The sequence below is a fragment of the Apostichopus japonicus genome, chromosome 3 (genome assembly GCF_037975245.1).
Source record: "Apostichopus japonicus isolate 1M-3 chromosome 3, ASM3797524v1, whole genome shotgun sequence".
Taxonomy (NCBI): Eukaryota; Metazoa; Echinodermata; class Holothuroidea; order Aspidochirotida; family Stichopodidae; genus Apostichopus; species Apostichopus japonicus.
The window spans coordinates 21,883,770-21,902,031 of record NC_092563.1 but is presented as its reverse complement, the minus strand read 5'-3'; the positions used below and the strand labels follow the sequence as shown (position 1 = coordinate 21,902,031).

At 38.7% G+C, this 18,262-nt stretch overlaps 1 protein-coding gene across 22 annotated transcripts in view; it reads left to right on the top strand.

Annotated features, from left to right (window-relative positions):
- Window positions 1–4,988: 4,988 nt before the first annotated feature.
- LOC139965458 (polycystin-1-like protein 2) overlaps window positions 4,989–18,262 on the top strand; it is a 46,236-nt gene continuing 32,962 nt past the window's right edge. Inside the window, exons 1-12 of one of the 22 annotated variants that reach the window (XM_071967800.1) lie at window positions 4,989–5,144; window positions 8,783–9,058; window positions 12,176–12,448; window positions 12,646–12,690; window positions 13,154–13,192; window positions 14,311–14,349; window positions 14,890–14,928; window positions 15,691–15,741; window positions 16,297–16,347; window positions 16,788–16,838; window positions 17,011–17,061; window positions 17,641–17,682. In XM_071967800.1, coding sequence (XP_071823901.1) covers window positions 5,060–5,144; window positions 8,783–9,058; window positions 12,176–12,448; window positions 12,646–12,690; window positions 13,154–13,192; window positions 14,311–14,349; window positions 14,890–14,928; window positions 15,691–15,741; window positions 16,297–16,347; window positions 16,788–16,838; window positions 17,011–17,061; window positions 17,641–17,682 — 1,042 coding nt within the window. In that variant the 5' untranslated portion in view covers window positions 4,989–5,059. Of the gene's footprint in view, window positions 5,145–8,782; window positions 9,059–9,844; window positions 10,181–12,175; window positions 12,449–12,645; window positions 12,691–13,153; window positions 13,193–14,310; window positions 14,350–14,889; window positions 14,929–15,690; window positions 15,742–16,296; window positions 16,348–16,787; window positions 16,839–17,010; window positions 17,062–17,640; window positions 17,683–18,262 lie in introns of those variants that run through there. The other 21 variants (XM_071967801.1, XM_071967803.1, XM_071967802.1 and 18 more) reach the window with 21 other exon arrangements.

The following is an 18,262-nucleotide window of genomic DNA, read 5'->3' as shown; positions in this document are numbered from 1 at the left end:
AAAGTTGAGGGGGCAAATGCATGATAAGCCCCCCCCCCCCATATTCACCAAGGCTCTGAAACGTGTATCTGCCCATTTTTTAATGCATACTTGTCGATCTGTCCGATGCACACGTATACTATATAGGTGTAATAATTTTAGTAAATGCTGGGAGGACCCTCGGCCCGTCCCCTGGCTATAGACCACATTGTCACCCCAACCGCGTCATCACGCCCCGTGAAAAGTGGAAGCAGTGAGTGTGAGTACCGGTAAGCGCAACACAACTTCGTCTTAGGCCACTGACTTGCCTCATTTCAGCCAGTTCTCCAACATCCCCTGAAGGATATATCCTTCTAATGGCAATCATATGACGGGACATTAAGAAATGCTTTCTGTTTTTTCTTATGACATTTATTTAATTATTACATTTAATTGCAGGTAGTAATTTGCTACACTCAAAAATGTCTTTGCGAGTACACTACGAGTAATAGCTACTCTCTTAAAACACCATCGAATATACAAATTACAATGTTTTTACAGATTTTTACGTGCAATCTGAGAAATTGAAGGCTTGAGACCCATATTTAAGGGCTACGTATTGGCAGCATAAAACACTCGGGAAGTGCCGTTTCCGGCCATCTGGGGGTTTGAAAAACCCAAAATTTTCTTGTAGGCAAACTATCAGAGCCATGAAATTACAAGCGATTCATATAAACATACAAACAAACAAAAATGTTCAAGGGGGGGGGGGCGGCTTCCCCCTTCGCCCCCACCCCCTTGGCTACGCGCATGGAAGGTGAATGGCGAGAAGTTTTCTGGCAGAGGAGAGATTGGTGAACTAGCACTGCCACTCCACTATATGTCACTAGTTTACCTCTCATATCAAAGTAAACTGCAAATGAGAGTATTCCACCAAACGGCTGTTACAGAAGCAGGGGCGGATCCAGGGGGGCCGGGGGCCCGGGCCCCCCTTTTTGAAAATCCTGATTTTTTTTTTACCGCGTTCGAGGGAAAGGGCCCTATGCGTGATCAGTGGCGTAGCTACGGGGGGCCTGGGGGCCGAGGCCCCCCATGAAATAGGCTGGCCCCCCCACTGGCCCCCCACAGGGAATGGGGTAAAAAAAAATGTTGTAAAAAATTTAAAAAATAAAAATAAGTGCGATTCACTTATATTTTTGGTCATTAATTTGGGAAATAGAGTTACACAATTAACTCCACTGCATCTGGCAGAATAAGAAAATACAATATCTGTAGTAATCATAAGAATGGTCACACAGCATGGCATGGCAATGGTCGATGCGACGATTGCGACCAGTGGCGTAGGAAGGTACTTTTGAGTGGGGGGGGGGGCTGAAGACTGATGGCCGGCCTGGGGGAGGGGTTTAAGGGGAGGGGGTGTCCCCCTCCCCTTTGGTTTTTTTTTGCATTTCCAGGTGGCCTCAGATGCAATTTGGTGCAATATAGCACACTTCAACACCCACTCCATTTTGTAAAGAATTTTGCATTTTCACCTGGCCTTAGATGCAATTTGGTGCTTCAAATGAGATTTTTTTCTCATTTGGAAATGAAAAAGGGGTTTTCTGACTTGCGGAGCGGGGGGGGGGGGGCGGAACGATACTTCCGCCCCCCATATTTTTCACTGGGGGGGGGGCTGGCGCCCCCAACCCCCCCGGTTCCTACGCCCTTGATTGCGACCATATGCCACGAACCTTGTTGTGCTGCGCGATATCGATATCTGCTGAAAATATGTTCATTGCTTCCACCTAGCGCAACAATCTATCAAAAGATTGGCTCCGTTTGTACTGAGCCGAGGTATCAGGTTTTCATATATTGCCTCGAGTCACATGAATATACAGTGGCGTAGGAAGGTACTTTTGAGTGGGGGGAGGGGCTGAAGACTGATGGCCGACCTGGGGGAGGGGTCTAAGGGGAGGGGGTGTCCCCCTTCCCCTTTGGATTTTTTTGCATTTCCAGGTGGCCTCAGATGCAATTTGGTGCAATATAGCACACTTCAACACCCACTCCATTTTGTAAATAATTTTGCATTTTCACCTGGCCATAGATGCAATTTGGTGCTCCAAATGAGATTTTTTTCTGATTTGGAAATGAAAAAGGGGTTTTCTGACTTGCTGAGCTGGGGGGCGGAATGATACTTCCGCCCCCCCATATTTTTCACTAGGGGGCTGGCGCCCCCCAGCCCCCCGGTTCCTACGCCCTTGTGAATATATGCAGGCGCGGATCCAGGGGGGGTCCAGGGGGTCCGGACCCCCTGCTCTTGGCCCAAAAAAAAAAGAGAGAGAAAAAATAATTAAATTAAACGCCAATTTTAAACATGTAGGACGTCAGAAAAGCGGTTATCCTCACAAGTCATCCAGGTATGTCTTTTCCGTCAAATGAACTATAGTGTGCACAGTGCCAAAAATGCCTAACGATCTCAATTTTCAGACCGAAAAGTTTCAAACTTGAGGTGGTGTTCGTTTTTTTTTTGGGCGGTGAGGTTACAGAGCGGTAGGCTGCTAGGATGCGCTAACGAATTTTTCATGAGCAAACCCCTCACCCTTCCAGAATCCTGGGTCCGGCCTTGCATCAAACAGTGGTGACGGAACGGGAGGGGATTGGGGGCTAAAGGCATTATGATTTTTGTATCATCTCAACTCATCTGATACCATGTTAATACCATATTTCATAGATTGTTTTTTTCTCATCAATTGAGAAATTGCAGACATGAGATCCATATTTTCAGGCTAAGTACATGCTGCTTAGAATACTGATATATCATTGAATATTCCACAAAACAACTTTTTTATGCTCCCACGAAACTGTCGAAACATGATTTTCACTACTGGTAGAGATATAAAATATTGGGAATTCTGAATTTCCTGCAAACATGCGGCTGTGCCTGTTCAATACTCACTACTGTATCGCCTTAAAAAATGATGAGTGGAAATAGTTTCTCCATGACCGTACCGTATCGTATCGTGGGTATCGAGTGCGTCTGATATACGAACGTACGTATACGTACGTCTATGATGATATGCACTGTACTGTACTGATAAAAACATAGGTGAATTTCACTCCATGGGGGTGATCACTGAGCACATTCCGGTATAAGAGTGAATTTCCACTCAATTGGAGTAAATCTTAACTCCTAATAGAGTTATATTTACTCATATTAGGAGTGAGGGTTAACTCCAATAGAGTTAAATTTCGCTCTTAATTTGAAGTGCGCCGAGTGATCACTCCAATGGAATGAAATCCACTCATTTGTGTTTAGAGTGTTGCTAGATATATGAAGAAGAAATTTACATACCAATACATGTTATCGGTCAACGATTGGCACAAAAAGCCAGATTCTGATGACAGCTGCCTCAAGAATCCCAATAAATGGCCTAATTAGCACCGAGCCACCAATGTGGACCATTACCGAAATATCGATGCGTGTTAGTCTTCCATCCCCTTCCTCTAATGCTATTTAAGTCCAAATGTGGGCATATCCTGCAAATCTACCGGTAGCCCACAGGGGTTTGAGTGGGGAGAAAGGCCTTGACAGCTTGAAACGACAAATGATGCCAACTTCCCTCAAGTTAAAAGTCTGGCTGAGTTGGCAAGGCCAGTCAGCATGAAAGAGAAAAAACTTTTTTTTGCATTTCTGTCACCAAAGTTGCACATCTTTTTGGTTGCTATTTTGCCTCACAGGTGCCATCTCCTGCGATCTGGGGAGTGCTGAAATCTCAATTTTTCTCTGTACGCTCTGCGCCAACCAAGGTGGCGCTCCGCTTAGATAGTAACCTCCGGCCCCCCACAAGAAAGAACAGCTCCCCATGCCCCCCCCCCCCACTCAAAAAATCCTAGCTACGCCACTGTGCGTGTAATTTTTTGTAAAATAAATTTGCAAAAAGAGTACCCACCATCATTCTGATAAAGTGAAGGTGAGAGGGGCACTCTGACTGCATTAATAGTCTCCATCTGGAAGGGGGCATCCAAGATGAAATGGCCTGGAGTAGCCTGGTAAAAAGAAGTTTGCATCACCACCTACTCCCCAAAGACGTAAATCCCAGCTCATTGCTCAAAATTGCAAATATATGCCCGGCAAACCATGAATACATGATTTATTGGAAATAAATTTTACTCCAAACTTTCACGAAAAGTAGCACCAGATTGCACCGAGGACCTCCATATTTTGTGAAATTTTCCAAAGGGGAGGGGGGCACCCACTCCCCTTAGACCCCTCCGTCAGGACGACGATTAGGCATTTCCCATCTGGCCCCCCCCCCCCCTTCGGCGAAATTCTGGATCCGCCACTGAGAAGCTTGTACCACAATCTATTAGGGGGAAAATGACTTCCGGATGATAGCCCAACAAACAGCGCCAGGCTTTTGACAAGTTAATAGCCTTTAGTGGGCTCGGGCGTTGATCGTTGACTATGATCTGTTTTTGTGTTAATTATTCATTATTGCCAACGTTGAAAAGCTGTCACTTGTTAAAGATATGCTACGGCGCGTATTGGTGCTATATAGGGATACTTGACTTTTTAATCCTTATTCTGTTGTCTTTTACATAAACAAACTAATGTACAAACGTAACGTAGGATAGGTTTTTGTTGTGGTCTTAGAAATACACTCCAAGCAGTTTCAGTACACGCGCGCGTACACGCGCTAGTTTGTTGATCATCATTAAGTGAATACGAACGCGCTATACGAAGTCATGTTGTTAAAGGTATGCGCGCGGAGGCATGCGCGTTTATTTGGGTTCCGACCATTTCTATGTGCAAAAAGCACGCTTGAATTTAGCGCTTTAAATTCGACAGATACAACACACGGCACCTCTTCGACACTGCTTTGGCAGGTGAATGATAAAGATGATATAGCTAGCGCGTTGGCACGCGCGCGCTGTGCATCCTTTGCGGACTCAATTAATTAGTTTTGTTCACCTGTTCATGCAAATTGTTAGCGCTTTGCATGCATTATGTTTAATCAAAACCATAAGTTAGGCCCATCGTAACAGTACTTTTACTTTGACCTTGCCCTTCAGGACATGCTAAATCTTTTTGAACAGTCAGTGCTACGCGATCATCGGGAAAATGACTTGTGCTTACAATTGTCTACAAACTTTATTGCTGTGTTTCCTATTTTCTCCCTCCTTTCACATTCTTTGCAGCGGAACAGGTAAGCTTTGTAAATTTAAGAGATATGCTAGAATCAAGTAGGCAGTAAGCTATACCGCTAGGATGTAGACCGTCTGCCAAAGCATTAGCATGTTGGTTAATATCAGTTAAGAAAAGTGATGTATTAGAGGGAGCGGTACAATGACGCAGGCCGCCCCTTAAACTACATAGTCTATTAAATAATTCGGTAGGCTACGGCTAAATACGTCACAGTCAGCGTTTGTGGATATGTTGTAGATAACTTGGAATGCTATCATATTTGCCCTCCAACTTTCTCCTCCCCTCACCCTCTTCCAATACAAAAAAAAATAAGATGTGCCATCAACCATGAGTATTGCCTTTAATACAGGCAGCAGGAGCGTAGCCTACATCGGCAGATGAAGTCAAAAGTTGCCGTGTGTGCGCACGCACGTTTGTTTGACCCAGAGATATGTTACAGCTCTATAGAAAATTTCTCGTTTGACCTGACGTATCAGATCATAAACAGCGCCTTGGTGCAGGGTATTTCTTTATTAGAGTGAAACCGTACTAGTTGTAGGCTATGAGGAATACTTTTTCTGAATAACAGATAAGGTGCCTATCGTAACTAGAATTATCTAGTTCAAGTCTGGCATTTAAATCAAAATTAATATATAAAAGTTCTTGTTTTATCCTACTAACAGTGTTACAGTTTCTTATCTGCATTACGATAAAAAGAGAAAGGAGTTTGATCGCCCTATTTGAAATACGGCAGAGCCTGTTGTACGAAGCGATCAGTCACGGTCCACTTGAAGACGCGCGCGTGTACACGCACTACTTTGCTAAAGTACAAAAGTGTATACAATCGGGCTAAAAGACAAAAACGACATGCGCGTGTTGGTGAGCCAGTGCACTGGCTTCAGTTCCTTTTTTTCTTTCTTTTGTCTTTTCTTTTTGTGCTTAATAAGAAGTATAGAAATCAGAAATCTATACAATAGCTTGGGCTATATCTTTGCGTGGAACTAGTTTGCCATATTTGAGAAAACTATAACATTGTCTTATTTCTAAAAGAATATCTCTAGCACGGCCCGTGAAGAAGCTGTAAATATACATGACTGATGATGGCTCAATTGCTTATCCAAGAAAGGTGAGGCCGTGTACATATACCTCGTTGTATACAGGCTGTTAAATAGCATCGCGTCAACTCCACGCGAGCATAATTGAGCGTACTTTTGCAACGAGGAGGCATACTGGCGCGATATGTTATGTTCGTGACGCGTTACACACAGAACGACGCAGTTGAATGGTTTCTTTCCGTCTTTTTTTTCCATACCGAACATACGGTGTTGTTTTCATCGTTTCCCGGCGATAGAGGGAGTAGCCTGTAACTTAAAAGGATTGTCTGGTGGCCCAAAGAAGTTGCCTTAAAAAATAGTAAATAATTTTCCAAACATGTTGTCAAAGTATGAGAACGCTAATGTTGCGTTTGACAGAGAAACGATTTTTTAATCGTTATGGATAGACACTTCAAATATGATTTGAACAGTACAATACGTGACGTCAGCTCTGCCATAGCAGATTGCGTCATAACCCACCCTCCGCACAGTACCTATACGGTAATCACAACAAAAACAGCGTGTGTATACAGATAAATTTCTTCCTTAATTTCCGGTGAAATTTCTTAAAAATTAGATATGTTTTCAAAAACTCCTTAAGCCACCATGTACTTGAGCGGTGGTTCCGTGGTCTTTGTGTAACACAAGGTAAATTTTAACAGCAGACTCTGAGTTGTTCAGGCTATGCATCGCGCTATCCAGCTCCAACGCGAAAAATGTTCGCATGTAGGCTGTACTCAAACGTTGACAATCGGACAGTTCTGCGAAGCCTAAGCTTTTCAGCGCTATATTCTGCTCTGACAACGATTCGATCAATTTCTTCAATAATTTCCGGTGAAATTTCTTATAAATTAGATATGATTTAAAAAACTCCTTAAGCCGTAATATATTTAGTAGATCGGTGGTTTCGTGGTCTTTGTGTAACACAAGATAAGTTTTAACAGCAGGCTCTTCGTTGTTTATACATCGCGGTATCCAGCTCCAGCGCGAAGAATGTTCGCGTGTATAGGCTACTGTAACGTTTACAATCGGACAGTTCTGCGATGACATCGATCCCGCCAAGTTTCATCTTTCGGTTTAACGAATACTTTATAAGTTTCCTTTTACTGTTAATTTGATCCGTGAATTTTATTTCAGCGAGTTCGAAGAACAGTTAATGAACTGTGGTTTGAGTGTGAGTGTACTATGTGTAACGCTATACAAGTACACCAACTGAGCATAGTAGTATATACGTTCGCGAGTATGTACGTTATATATATGAGGCAATTCAATGTGCTTACACGTGAGTTAATTTGCTGCGGAATTGGGAGTGCTAACTTCAAGTCGCCTGTTTTGCCTATCTGCAAGCACTACGTCAAACACCATATTGAAGCGTTCGAACAAACGGTACTTTTGGTGAGAAACTGGTGAATTTGAAAACCAGATTTCTACAAGAAGAAAATGTCGAATGGGGACAATTTTTACATGGTTAGAAAGAGAAAAATAATAACTACAAGGACAATGTATCAAAATCTTCCACCAGACAATTCCTTTAACGTTATAATGCTTGTGGCTGTATCGCATATATGCGTGAATGAAAATGGTTGTTATAATAATATTGGGGCACAAATTTCAAAGAATGAACAAAATGTATAATTGACCTTGAAAAATTCACCGCTGACCGCCATAGTGATTACACTGGCGTCAAGGCGTTTTTTCGTACATATTTTAACTTTTTGCCTATTTCATTTTTCTTAAAGGAATCTTCTTAGTCGCGGCTCTTCATTCATTCATCGACTGATTTGTTTGCTTCCCTTCCCCATAAAATTAAATTTTGCTATTTTCTTGCCATCATAGATACAACTTTCTAAAAGTTTATATATTGGGATATTTAAATGTAAACCATTGTTAGTGTGTAGCACTGCACCTCAATGAATATTGTCCTTTAATTATTTTAAAGGTGCCCCTTTAAAAAAAGGTAATTAAATTTGATGTTTTGTAAAAATCCAATTCAAAATACTGCAATTTGTGATGCAAAACGTATCAGAGAGATTCCATTTGTCGGGACGTTTTGAGGTGTTTTTGTATCCCGTTTTAGTTTTTGGCTTTTTTATTAAAGGCATTGAAGACTCGCCCCAAACCGAGTGCGGCCATCTGAAAAAAAGTTAACTTTCCGTTGCTTGCAAGTGACGGTTTGTTCGTGTCACTACAAAATGCAGACAATACAGTAATGAAACGTGATACCTTGTTATCTTTAGCTGGACCTGAGATGTCCATCGCTGTATTGTTTGTACACAGTGCTGTGGGTATTGACCGCAGCTGTATATACTGACTATACATAAGTGTCTATAATTACCGATGGTAGTAATTAGCTGTGTGTGTATTTTCTACGATCGATGGTGGTGTCTAACAGTTCTGTTACACCTCATTCGAAACTATAGGTCAGATTACCGGCAATAGACGTTTCTTTTTGCGCGAGTCTTCACACCCTTTAATTCAAGAGTAAATTCGTTGGGGTGAGCATAATCATCATCTAAGGCAGTTGGTATTGCGGCATATTTATAACTTTGATCTTATATATTTGAAGATGACGCAGTGTACGTAGGATGCTTTGAAGATTCAAGAGAGAGCGCTTTGTCTGACGCCAACCTGAGCGATCCACAGATGACCCATTCTCGGTGTTTCGAATTCTGCCGTTCCTCCTCATCACCATACGCTGGACTACAATCCTTTAAATATTGTTACTGTGGAAAGGACTATGACAAATATGGTGAACTTGAGGAGAGTCTATGCTCCGCTTCTTGTTCTGGGAACCCGGAAGAAGTTTGTGGCGGAAGACGGGTTAACTCGGTATACTTGCTTGGTGAGTTTTAAAGAGTTTTTAATAGCGGTTTTTATTTTTATAAATAAGAAGAATACTGCGCATGCTCCCAAGTAAAACAGATCAGGCGCGTAGGCAGGAATTTGCCAAGGGAGGGGCGAAACTGTAGATTCGGCATTGCAAACTATCTAATCGTAGCGCAACCATGGTTGGCGCGAATCGTACAATAAAATGTTGGCTGAAAATGCCTTCCAGGTCGCTGGAAATGGCACTTCCCAGGCCTTGTAAGTTGCATCTTAGCATTTTCTCTTTTGAAAATACTAGTGATATCATAGAAACATTTAAAAAACAAAATATGCTCAAGGGTGGGGGCGGTTACCCCTTCGCCCCCGGCCCCTTGGCTACGCGCCTGAAACAGATCAATAGAAATAAAACACAGGAGAGCTGACACGTCCGTGCACTACGTATGGCATGTAGTCTTGGTTATTATGCTCATTTGTGCCAAGTATACGTGTGAACCTTTCCAAGGAAGTTTCGATATAAAATGTCAGTCAAACTTGAGGAAAAATCGAAAGTTTGATTTTGAGGAAAAGAATAATGTAGTCAAACAGCAATTTTGAGGTGAACAGTGTAAAATTTTGCGAAAGCTGTTCAAGTTAATTTGGTTTCGTCTATAGGTCACTGCATGATCTAACAAATGTAAATGGCAACTGGGTCATTGCTACCACCCGTCGCCCTCCCCTCCCCCTCCCCCCATGAAGATGAGGAGAAAGAGTTCTAACTTCTAATCGGTCTCCTATATATTATGTAACTTAGCATGAAATCGACATCAACACGATATGACAAATCTCGCAAATGAACAATGAGCTGGTATGCATGCAATCCATACGTACAGCGATCCTTCATGCTCTGCGTTCATTGACCATTGTATCACAAGAGAGAGGGACCTGCATTTCACGAACTAAACAAGGTTGAGTCTTGAACTTACGTCACAATCCAACAGGTGCAGACCTAGGCCTACGGATAACTGATGCAAGCCTCTTGAACTTATTAGCTGTTTAATCAGGGAGTTGTTTCTATAACAACTCCCTGGTTTAATGTACTGAGGAATAGGTTGTTGTACAATCAAATATTTCTATGCCGAAGCTCTATTATACAATCTACGTAAGTAATAGCCAATTTATACTAGGCTAGCCTAACAGTAACAAGTAACATAATGCCAAAGTTAGGCTATGTCAGCATGAATTGACGTTTCAACTTGTTTGGTCCAAATTATAGGCCTAAAGGTGTTTGGTCCAACGTACAAAAGTTACAGACTTAGAAGTTCGTTGATATTTGAATATTTTCCATTTCCTCAATTTTTGTGAATATGTCGAAATGTCCGAAAGGACCTAGTCTAAAGTGATTGTTTGGTAGCAATTCTATCGTACATGAATAATAGTTGATACATGCAGCAGTTTTAAGTTCAAATTGCACAATTTCCACTTAGAATTAAAATAGGGGAATAGTGTGAGACCAGTTACTGCATCCGGTTGCGCTGGGCATAATATGGTGCATTGCCTTATTCTCTCGCCAGTCCAGTCAAATGATTAGTGAGGGCACTACTCCGTTCTACAGCCCTGTGAATAACATGACATTATTCTGAGAGTTATACCACACACGAGCTCCCTGGCCAATTCACTTGTCCTTTTCAATTTCATGCAATAGTGAATAAATTGCCGAGGCAAAGGTTTGAACTTTGGCCACAAAATTGGGTCCACCTCAAATTTTGCTTGCAGTTCAAAGTTCCAACAAAGTAATTTTATTCACCTCCATTATCATGTTAATCACTAAGTAAGGTTTGTAAGTTTCAAGTTGTGCATATAAAAGACATGTGCAGATGGGATTCATGAGGCACTTAAAGGCATTGAAGACTCGCCCCAAACCGTGTGCAGCTGAAAAAGTTAACTTTCTGTTGCTTGCAAGTGACGTTTTGTTTGGTCGCTACAAAATGCGGACAGTAATGAAACATGATACCTTAATTGTTATCTTTAGCTGGACCTGAGATGTCCATCGCTGTATCGTTGTACAGTATACTGTGCTGTGGGTATTGACCGCAGCTGTATGTACAGACTGTACACTAGTGTCTAATTACCGACAGTAGCAAGCTGTGTGTGTATTTTCTGGTATCGATGGTGTTGTTTAACACTTCTGTTACACCTCATTCGAAACTAGGTCAAATTACCAGCATTAGACGTTTCTTTTTGCGCGAGTTTTCACACCCTTTATTGCTTTGCATATGACTGTGTATAAGAGTTCAAACTATTGTTGTAAATATTTGCTTCCTTCATGTAGAACGTGTGTGCTTGTATTCACTGGAAGTTTTGTTTGTGTTTTAATTAGTTCAAGTAGAGGTTCATATGTACAGTACTTCATGTATCATACTTGTATGAATTATGATCCTCAAACCTCATAGCCATCCTAAACTAAACGTCCTGTTTACTCTTTCAACATATATTCATTAAATGTGCTTAGCAGTTAGTATTAGCTACTTGTTCCAGTGAGTATTTTTTCTTTATGAAATACTGCACACTTTTGTAATTTAAGTACTTTTATCCATATTTGAGGTAATAAAATGAGCATAGCACTTAAAAGTGTGCAATTGTAGCTTGGTGTCAGTGTGGTCTAGTTTTAAGTCAATTCATCCATCACTTTTGTATGCAAAGGACAGCATATATGTTGGCAACATATTTTATAATAATAGGCATTTTCCATTGACCTTTTTTACTCTAATGAGAGACTAGCCAACAAATAATTTGTATTGTGTAAGTTATGTAATATTATTATCAATCATGCTGTACATAAGTATCTATGTATGTATGTATATTAGATCCTTTTGCAAGCAGGAACTCGCGAAGAAGCCTCATTGGCTTATCAAAGCCGCAAGCCAACCGAAGTCAGTCTCTTACATTCATATTTAACGTCCATGATTATGGATTGTTAATTGTCGACAACTCTGTAACTGGACGACATACATTAATCTGGGAGTGACTCGAACCGGGGACCTTATGATTGACCTTATGGGGACCTTATGATTGACCTTATGGGGACGTTATGATTGACCTTATGATTGATAAGTATAGTTGTTGATTTAATCAATTTTCTCTCCAAATCTCTCAGTTTACAGCCTCACTGTCGGTGAAGGACATGTTCTTGACATTGACTGTGGAGGTCATTACATTTCTATAAGAAGTTCAAATTATGGGGCTTTACCAGGAGACCCCGGTAACCTGTTCTATCAGCAATTCCGTGGCATCTGTCAATCGGCAATGTTGCTGCCAGTGCTTCAACATGTCTGCCACGGAAAACATGACTGCAATGTATCAGCGACCAATCAAGTCTTTGGAGATCCGTGTATTGGGGTCTCAAAAAACCTAACTGTGTCTTATTCTTGTAAGTGTGAATGTAAACTTCATATTTGTTAACGAAAAGTCAAATAATAACTTTGATCAATATTTATTCAGTTCCCCATGGAATGCAGGCTACCATCGATCATAAATTATATATATTTTTTTGTAAAAATATAAGTGTACTATAACAGCTAACACGTTACATTTATGGTGCAAGTCTCCCTGTTATATTCATTACAGGCGTGAAGAATCCACCAGAAGTCATATCCGCAGCATTTTCCTCAGGTATTAAACAAAGCACAACATTTGCATTTGATTATGAAGATCATGAATAGAAACGTAACATTATTTTGAAGTAACATAAATTGGTGCATTGTTAATGAAGGAGCATTACTGAAGATGATGCATTTTTATGTTGAAATATTTAACACTATTATTGCAGTAACATGATATTTAATTCCTTCTGGTTGATTAACACGTCTAACAACTTTAGAATGCCTTATGAATCTGTGCTGTGAGCACTATGTATAACTACAAGCCTGTCACTTCAATCCCCACTTATTTAAGGGGAGAGATAAAGTGAAATTTCTTGGAACTACTGTACAGTACTTTCAGGTTCATGCATTTATATACTGGACAGGCCGTTACTGTGTGGACCGAATCCCCAGCATGTACAGAATGTATTAACTGCTGTGATTTCCATAGCATGATGTTATTGCAAAGTAATTATATGTTATTTGCATTTCAGATTTTACATCTACAGGGAAGAGTCATGTCACTACTCAAGGTTATTTAAAGTACCATCAATTTGTTTTCTTCTTGATTTGAACATTTATTAACACACTAAGAGACTAACTTAATGATACTTAAAAAAATATTCTCTCAATTAGGTTTTACGTGGAGCTCAGGCTGGGAATTAAACGATCAAGGGAGAGGGGCAATTGGGCCGGTTGTGGGTCTAGAGTTTGTTTTATTTGTATTTTTGTCCTAAATGTTCGTGGCTTGGTTGCAGATACCTTAAAAACATTTTTTGTGTGTAAAAATCCCAAACTTTGAGGATTTTTCATTTCAAAATAAGGCAAAACACCCTAATGAAATTTCTTGTACAAACAGGGTGGTACTATTTCTCTTCCAGAAAAAATAATCAGATTTTTTCAACATGATGCATTTTGAGTTATTGGCTCTCAAAGATGACCTCTTTTGTACATCTGAGCAACTTATTAACAACTTCATAAATTATTATTGAGAAAGCTAGAAACCTTAAGTTTATTTAGGTGTAGGAACCTTATACTGATAATTTTAGTATAAAACCCTGGCAGCTCTAACATGGTTATTTTGGTAAAAGGTAAAAAAAATTGGCATCAAAACCCCTTCTTCATGCTGGATGGCTGCATAATATAGCTACTTTAGAGCTCCAAGACTTGCAAATATATTATAGGAAAGCATTGTTATCATTATTTTGTATTGTTTGTACTAGCCATAATAACCTCTGAAAGAATTAAGTACCCTGAAGCAATGTTTTAGGAGCAATTTATCACTAAATATAGCACACTTTTTAGTGAAAAATACAAAATTCAACTATGTTGACACTTTTAAGTTAACCTAACTCCACAAGACAATGTTTTAGTAGCCTAATTATTTAAATTCCTGTTCTATGGGATAGACTCTATAGGCATCTGTAATAGAAGTGTAGTAGGATGTTTAATTTTTGAGAAATGAGACCTCAAAAAGTCAACAAAATACCATGATGGCGACAAATTGCACAATTTCAAAGTATGATAAATCGGCCAATTTTGAAGCAATTGGAATTTTTGTTGTTGGAATTATTAAAATATGTCAAACTACAACATACTCCAAAATTTGGTGATTTAATATGGAATGACCCATATGTTATTTGCATTTCAGATTTTACATCTACAGAGAAGAGTCATGTCACTACTCAAGGTAATTAAAATACCACCAATTTGTTGTCTTGATGTGAACATTTACTAACACACTAGGAGACTAAATTAATGACACTTAAAAAAATATTCTCTCAATTATTTATGTTTTCTTCACTACTCATCCTGCCTTTGTACAGATTTTGTTTTTAATTGCTGTTTTTGTTTGTTTTGTTCGTTTGTTTAATATTGTTTTTTTTATATTTATTCTAAAGTAACTACAATAAAAGTACTGAAGGGATATATATAACAAGTTTATACTACATATACTATTTTCAGGTTTACTCAATTTGAACATGGTCCATTCTTTCCACTGGTCAAAGAAGTTTGATCAGTGGATTGAGACCCCATTGCATGTACAGCATCTCTGTAAGAATTGTAATTTACATAAACATAACCAGTTACTGTAAGCATGAATATCATATTAAGAGGGGCATAGTTTAGCACTCTAATGACCACTACATATAATGTTTGCAGATTGTAATTTGGTGGAATGGAATACATTTAAATTACTACAAATTTTCATGTGTGTCATATCCTTCAGGCATGCTAACAACACAAGAGACATATTCCAATAATCAAGGTAAGGGTTTCTAAATTTGATAAAACTGCAGTAATAAAGTTATGGACTCAAGCATGTTTTTGTTGTTCAGCATTTTCTGGGGTGCTATATAGATTTACAGCTATACAGACTTAGTATCCGTGGTCAGTAAGTAAAGACATATTTGTCAATAAAAGGTCCTGGTATAGTTCTAAAGCCTAGGTTCTCAACCTTTTTCTATCCAGGGACCCCTTGAGATGAACTGAAATGTTTGGAGGACCCCCGGACAGTGACCGCCGGCCTGGGGGAGGGGTATAAGGGGAGGGTGTGTCCCCCTCCTCTTTTGATTTTTTTTTCAATATTTGAGGGTTAGATGCGAAATGGTGCATTATTTTGTGACTTTTGAAGTAAATTTATGTTTAGAAATGGATTTTTCTGGGCCTAGAATGCAGTTTTCCTAGACCTGCAAGTATTGCTAGGCATAGGCTTACTTGGAAATTCTAACTTTCAAATTATATATTTCCCAATTTAAATTGTAATTTGGAAGCGATGAGTTGTCAGATATAAACTGGTTGATTCTGCATGAGGTCAGGAGAATTATGGGTTTTCTTTGTCAGAGATAGCTGCAAATGGCACCGTTGTTTTGTATACAACTGGTGGAAATAGTGCTGGTGGAAAATGATTGGAAATAGTGCTCTACTAACATGGTGTTAAAATGTTTTTTTTTTAGTATTGATAGCAGATGATAAGTTGTTTGAACATCTTTATATTATTACAAATTAGTATGCATATAATTTCCTTCAGGCATGTTACAACCACAAGAGGCAGATTCCATTATCGCTTCCACTACTCAAGGTAAACAATTATGAATTTTGTACTTTTTAATATATATTCAAATATGCTAATTAGCATATTCATCTTTCTGTTCATTGTGTAATAATGTATCACACAAATCCTTTGAGTAACTTAAACTGCAGAAAAATATGTAATTTGGGTATGTTACTTTGGTGACTTGTTACCAGAGCTGATAATTAATGATTTATTAAGTGGGTATCAGGGCACACACACACCCGCGCACGCACGCACAAATATATATATATATATATATAGATATTGTAATAGTAAGGCTGGTATATTAAATTAACTTATCATATTTATCCATGTGAACAACTCGTGGAAAATGGTTGGAATTGTTTCTGAATCTGAGTTATTATAAACAATGGAAAAACAAAGAAGTTTATGACTAGAAACAGGATTTGAACCAGTAACCCGTGCGTGGGTTACCCTTTCCAGCCTATAGTGCTGTACCAACATGGTGTTAACATGTTTTTCATAGTATCAATAGCATATGATAAGTTGTTGGAACCACTTTATATTACTACAAATTAGTATGCATATAATTTCCTTCAGGCATGTTAACAACACAAGAGGCAGATTCCATTATTGCTTCCACTATTCCAGGTAAAAAATTATGAACTTGTACTTTAAAATTTAAAGGCAAGAATGCTAATTAGCGTATTCATATTTCTGTTAATTGTGTAATAATGTATCACACAAATCCTATGAGTAACTTAAACTGCAGAACAATATGTTATTGGGGTATGTTGTACTTTGGTAACTCGTTACCAGAGCTGATTATTATATATATTATATATATATTGTTATATATATATATATATATATTGTTATATATATATATTGCTATATATATTGTTACGATAAGGCTGGTATATTAAATTAACTTACCACATTTAACCATGTGAACAACTGGTGGAAAACGATTGGAATAGTGCTCTACCAACATGATGTTAAAATGTTTTTTTTTAGTATTGATAGCAGATGATAAGTTGTTTGAACCACTTTATATTACTACAAATTAGTATGCATATAATTTCCTTCAGGCATGTTAACAACACAAGAGGCAGATTCCATTATTGCATCCACTACCCAAGGTAAATAATTATGAACTTGTACTTTAAAATATAACTTCAAGAATGCCAATTAGCATATTCATCTTTCTGTTAATTGTGTAATAATCTTTATTTTTTAATATTGATAGCAAATGATAAGTTGTTGGAACCACTTTATATTACTACAAATTAGAATGCATATTATTTCCTTCAGGCATGTTAACAACACAAGAGGCAGATTCCGTTATCGCTTCCACTACCCAAGGTAAATAATTATGAACTTGTACTTTAAAATATAACTTCAAGAATGCTAATTAGCATATCCATCTTTCTGTTAATTGTGTAACAATGTATCACACAAATCCCATGAGTAACTTAAACTGCAAAACAATATGTTATTGGGGTATGTTGTACTTTGGTGACCAGAGCTGATTATTAATGAGTTATTTTGTGGGTATCAGGGCATCCTGATCTTTAAAGACAGACAAAACTATATCAACAAATGTTATCTAAGAGACACAAATTTCTTTTACATGTTCCATTAAATATAAGGTATCGGGCATCTGAGGCCTCTGAAGATGCTAGGTTGTTAAGAATTATTGTCTTAAAAGTAACGGTGGTATATTTCAGTGACAGCCAGGTATTTCATTTCTACAATAATCTCTGTTTTTATTGAAATGAAGAAGAGTATGTCCATATTAGTTTCATACAAGTTTTTGCTACCTGGCAGACAGTTTTGTGCATGTAACTGTGCTCATAATAATTTTCATTTTGTGAGATGGACATTTTGTGAAAACTTAATTACGACAAATGTACATATACATATAGCATGATTTTCCATCAGGTGGGTTAGCAACACATCAGACCAAAAATTACACTACCCAGGGTAAGTAGTTCCAAACTCTTTATTTTTTGTGTTAGTAAAATTACAAATGGAAAGACATGTTTCAAAAATGGCTCTTTTGGAAGTACTTAAGGAACCTTATTCTCATTGTTTCTAAGATGCAGATTGATGTGACAGAGTTAAGTTACAACAGCTCGACTGAATACAATCTGGAAAATACTGTAAAATACTGTGTGTATAATATCACTTCAAGAATGCTTAATATATAACTTTGAAGTGTTAACGACATTGAAATGTGAAATGGCACAGTCGAACATTCCATTCATGTTTGGCGTAACGCATCGTACCAATTGTAAGTTAAGAGATTCCAGTTATGCACAGATAACTCAGGTAGATGTAAATGGTCGAGAACAGGAAGTATAGAGAAAAAACCAAACTGGAAGGTCTGCAGCTAATGTACCAATTTAACCAGTTCTTGACACTGTTTGCACCCATCCTTTGTCTCCTCCTCCATGTGGAAGTTTCCAAAAATATATATTTGCATCTTTATGCACTCAGTTAATCTGCAGAGCAGTGCTGCTGGTGGGTGTGAATAGTTTTGAGAGAAATGTTTAGCTGTGAC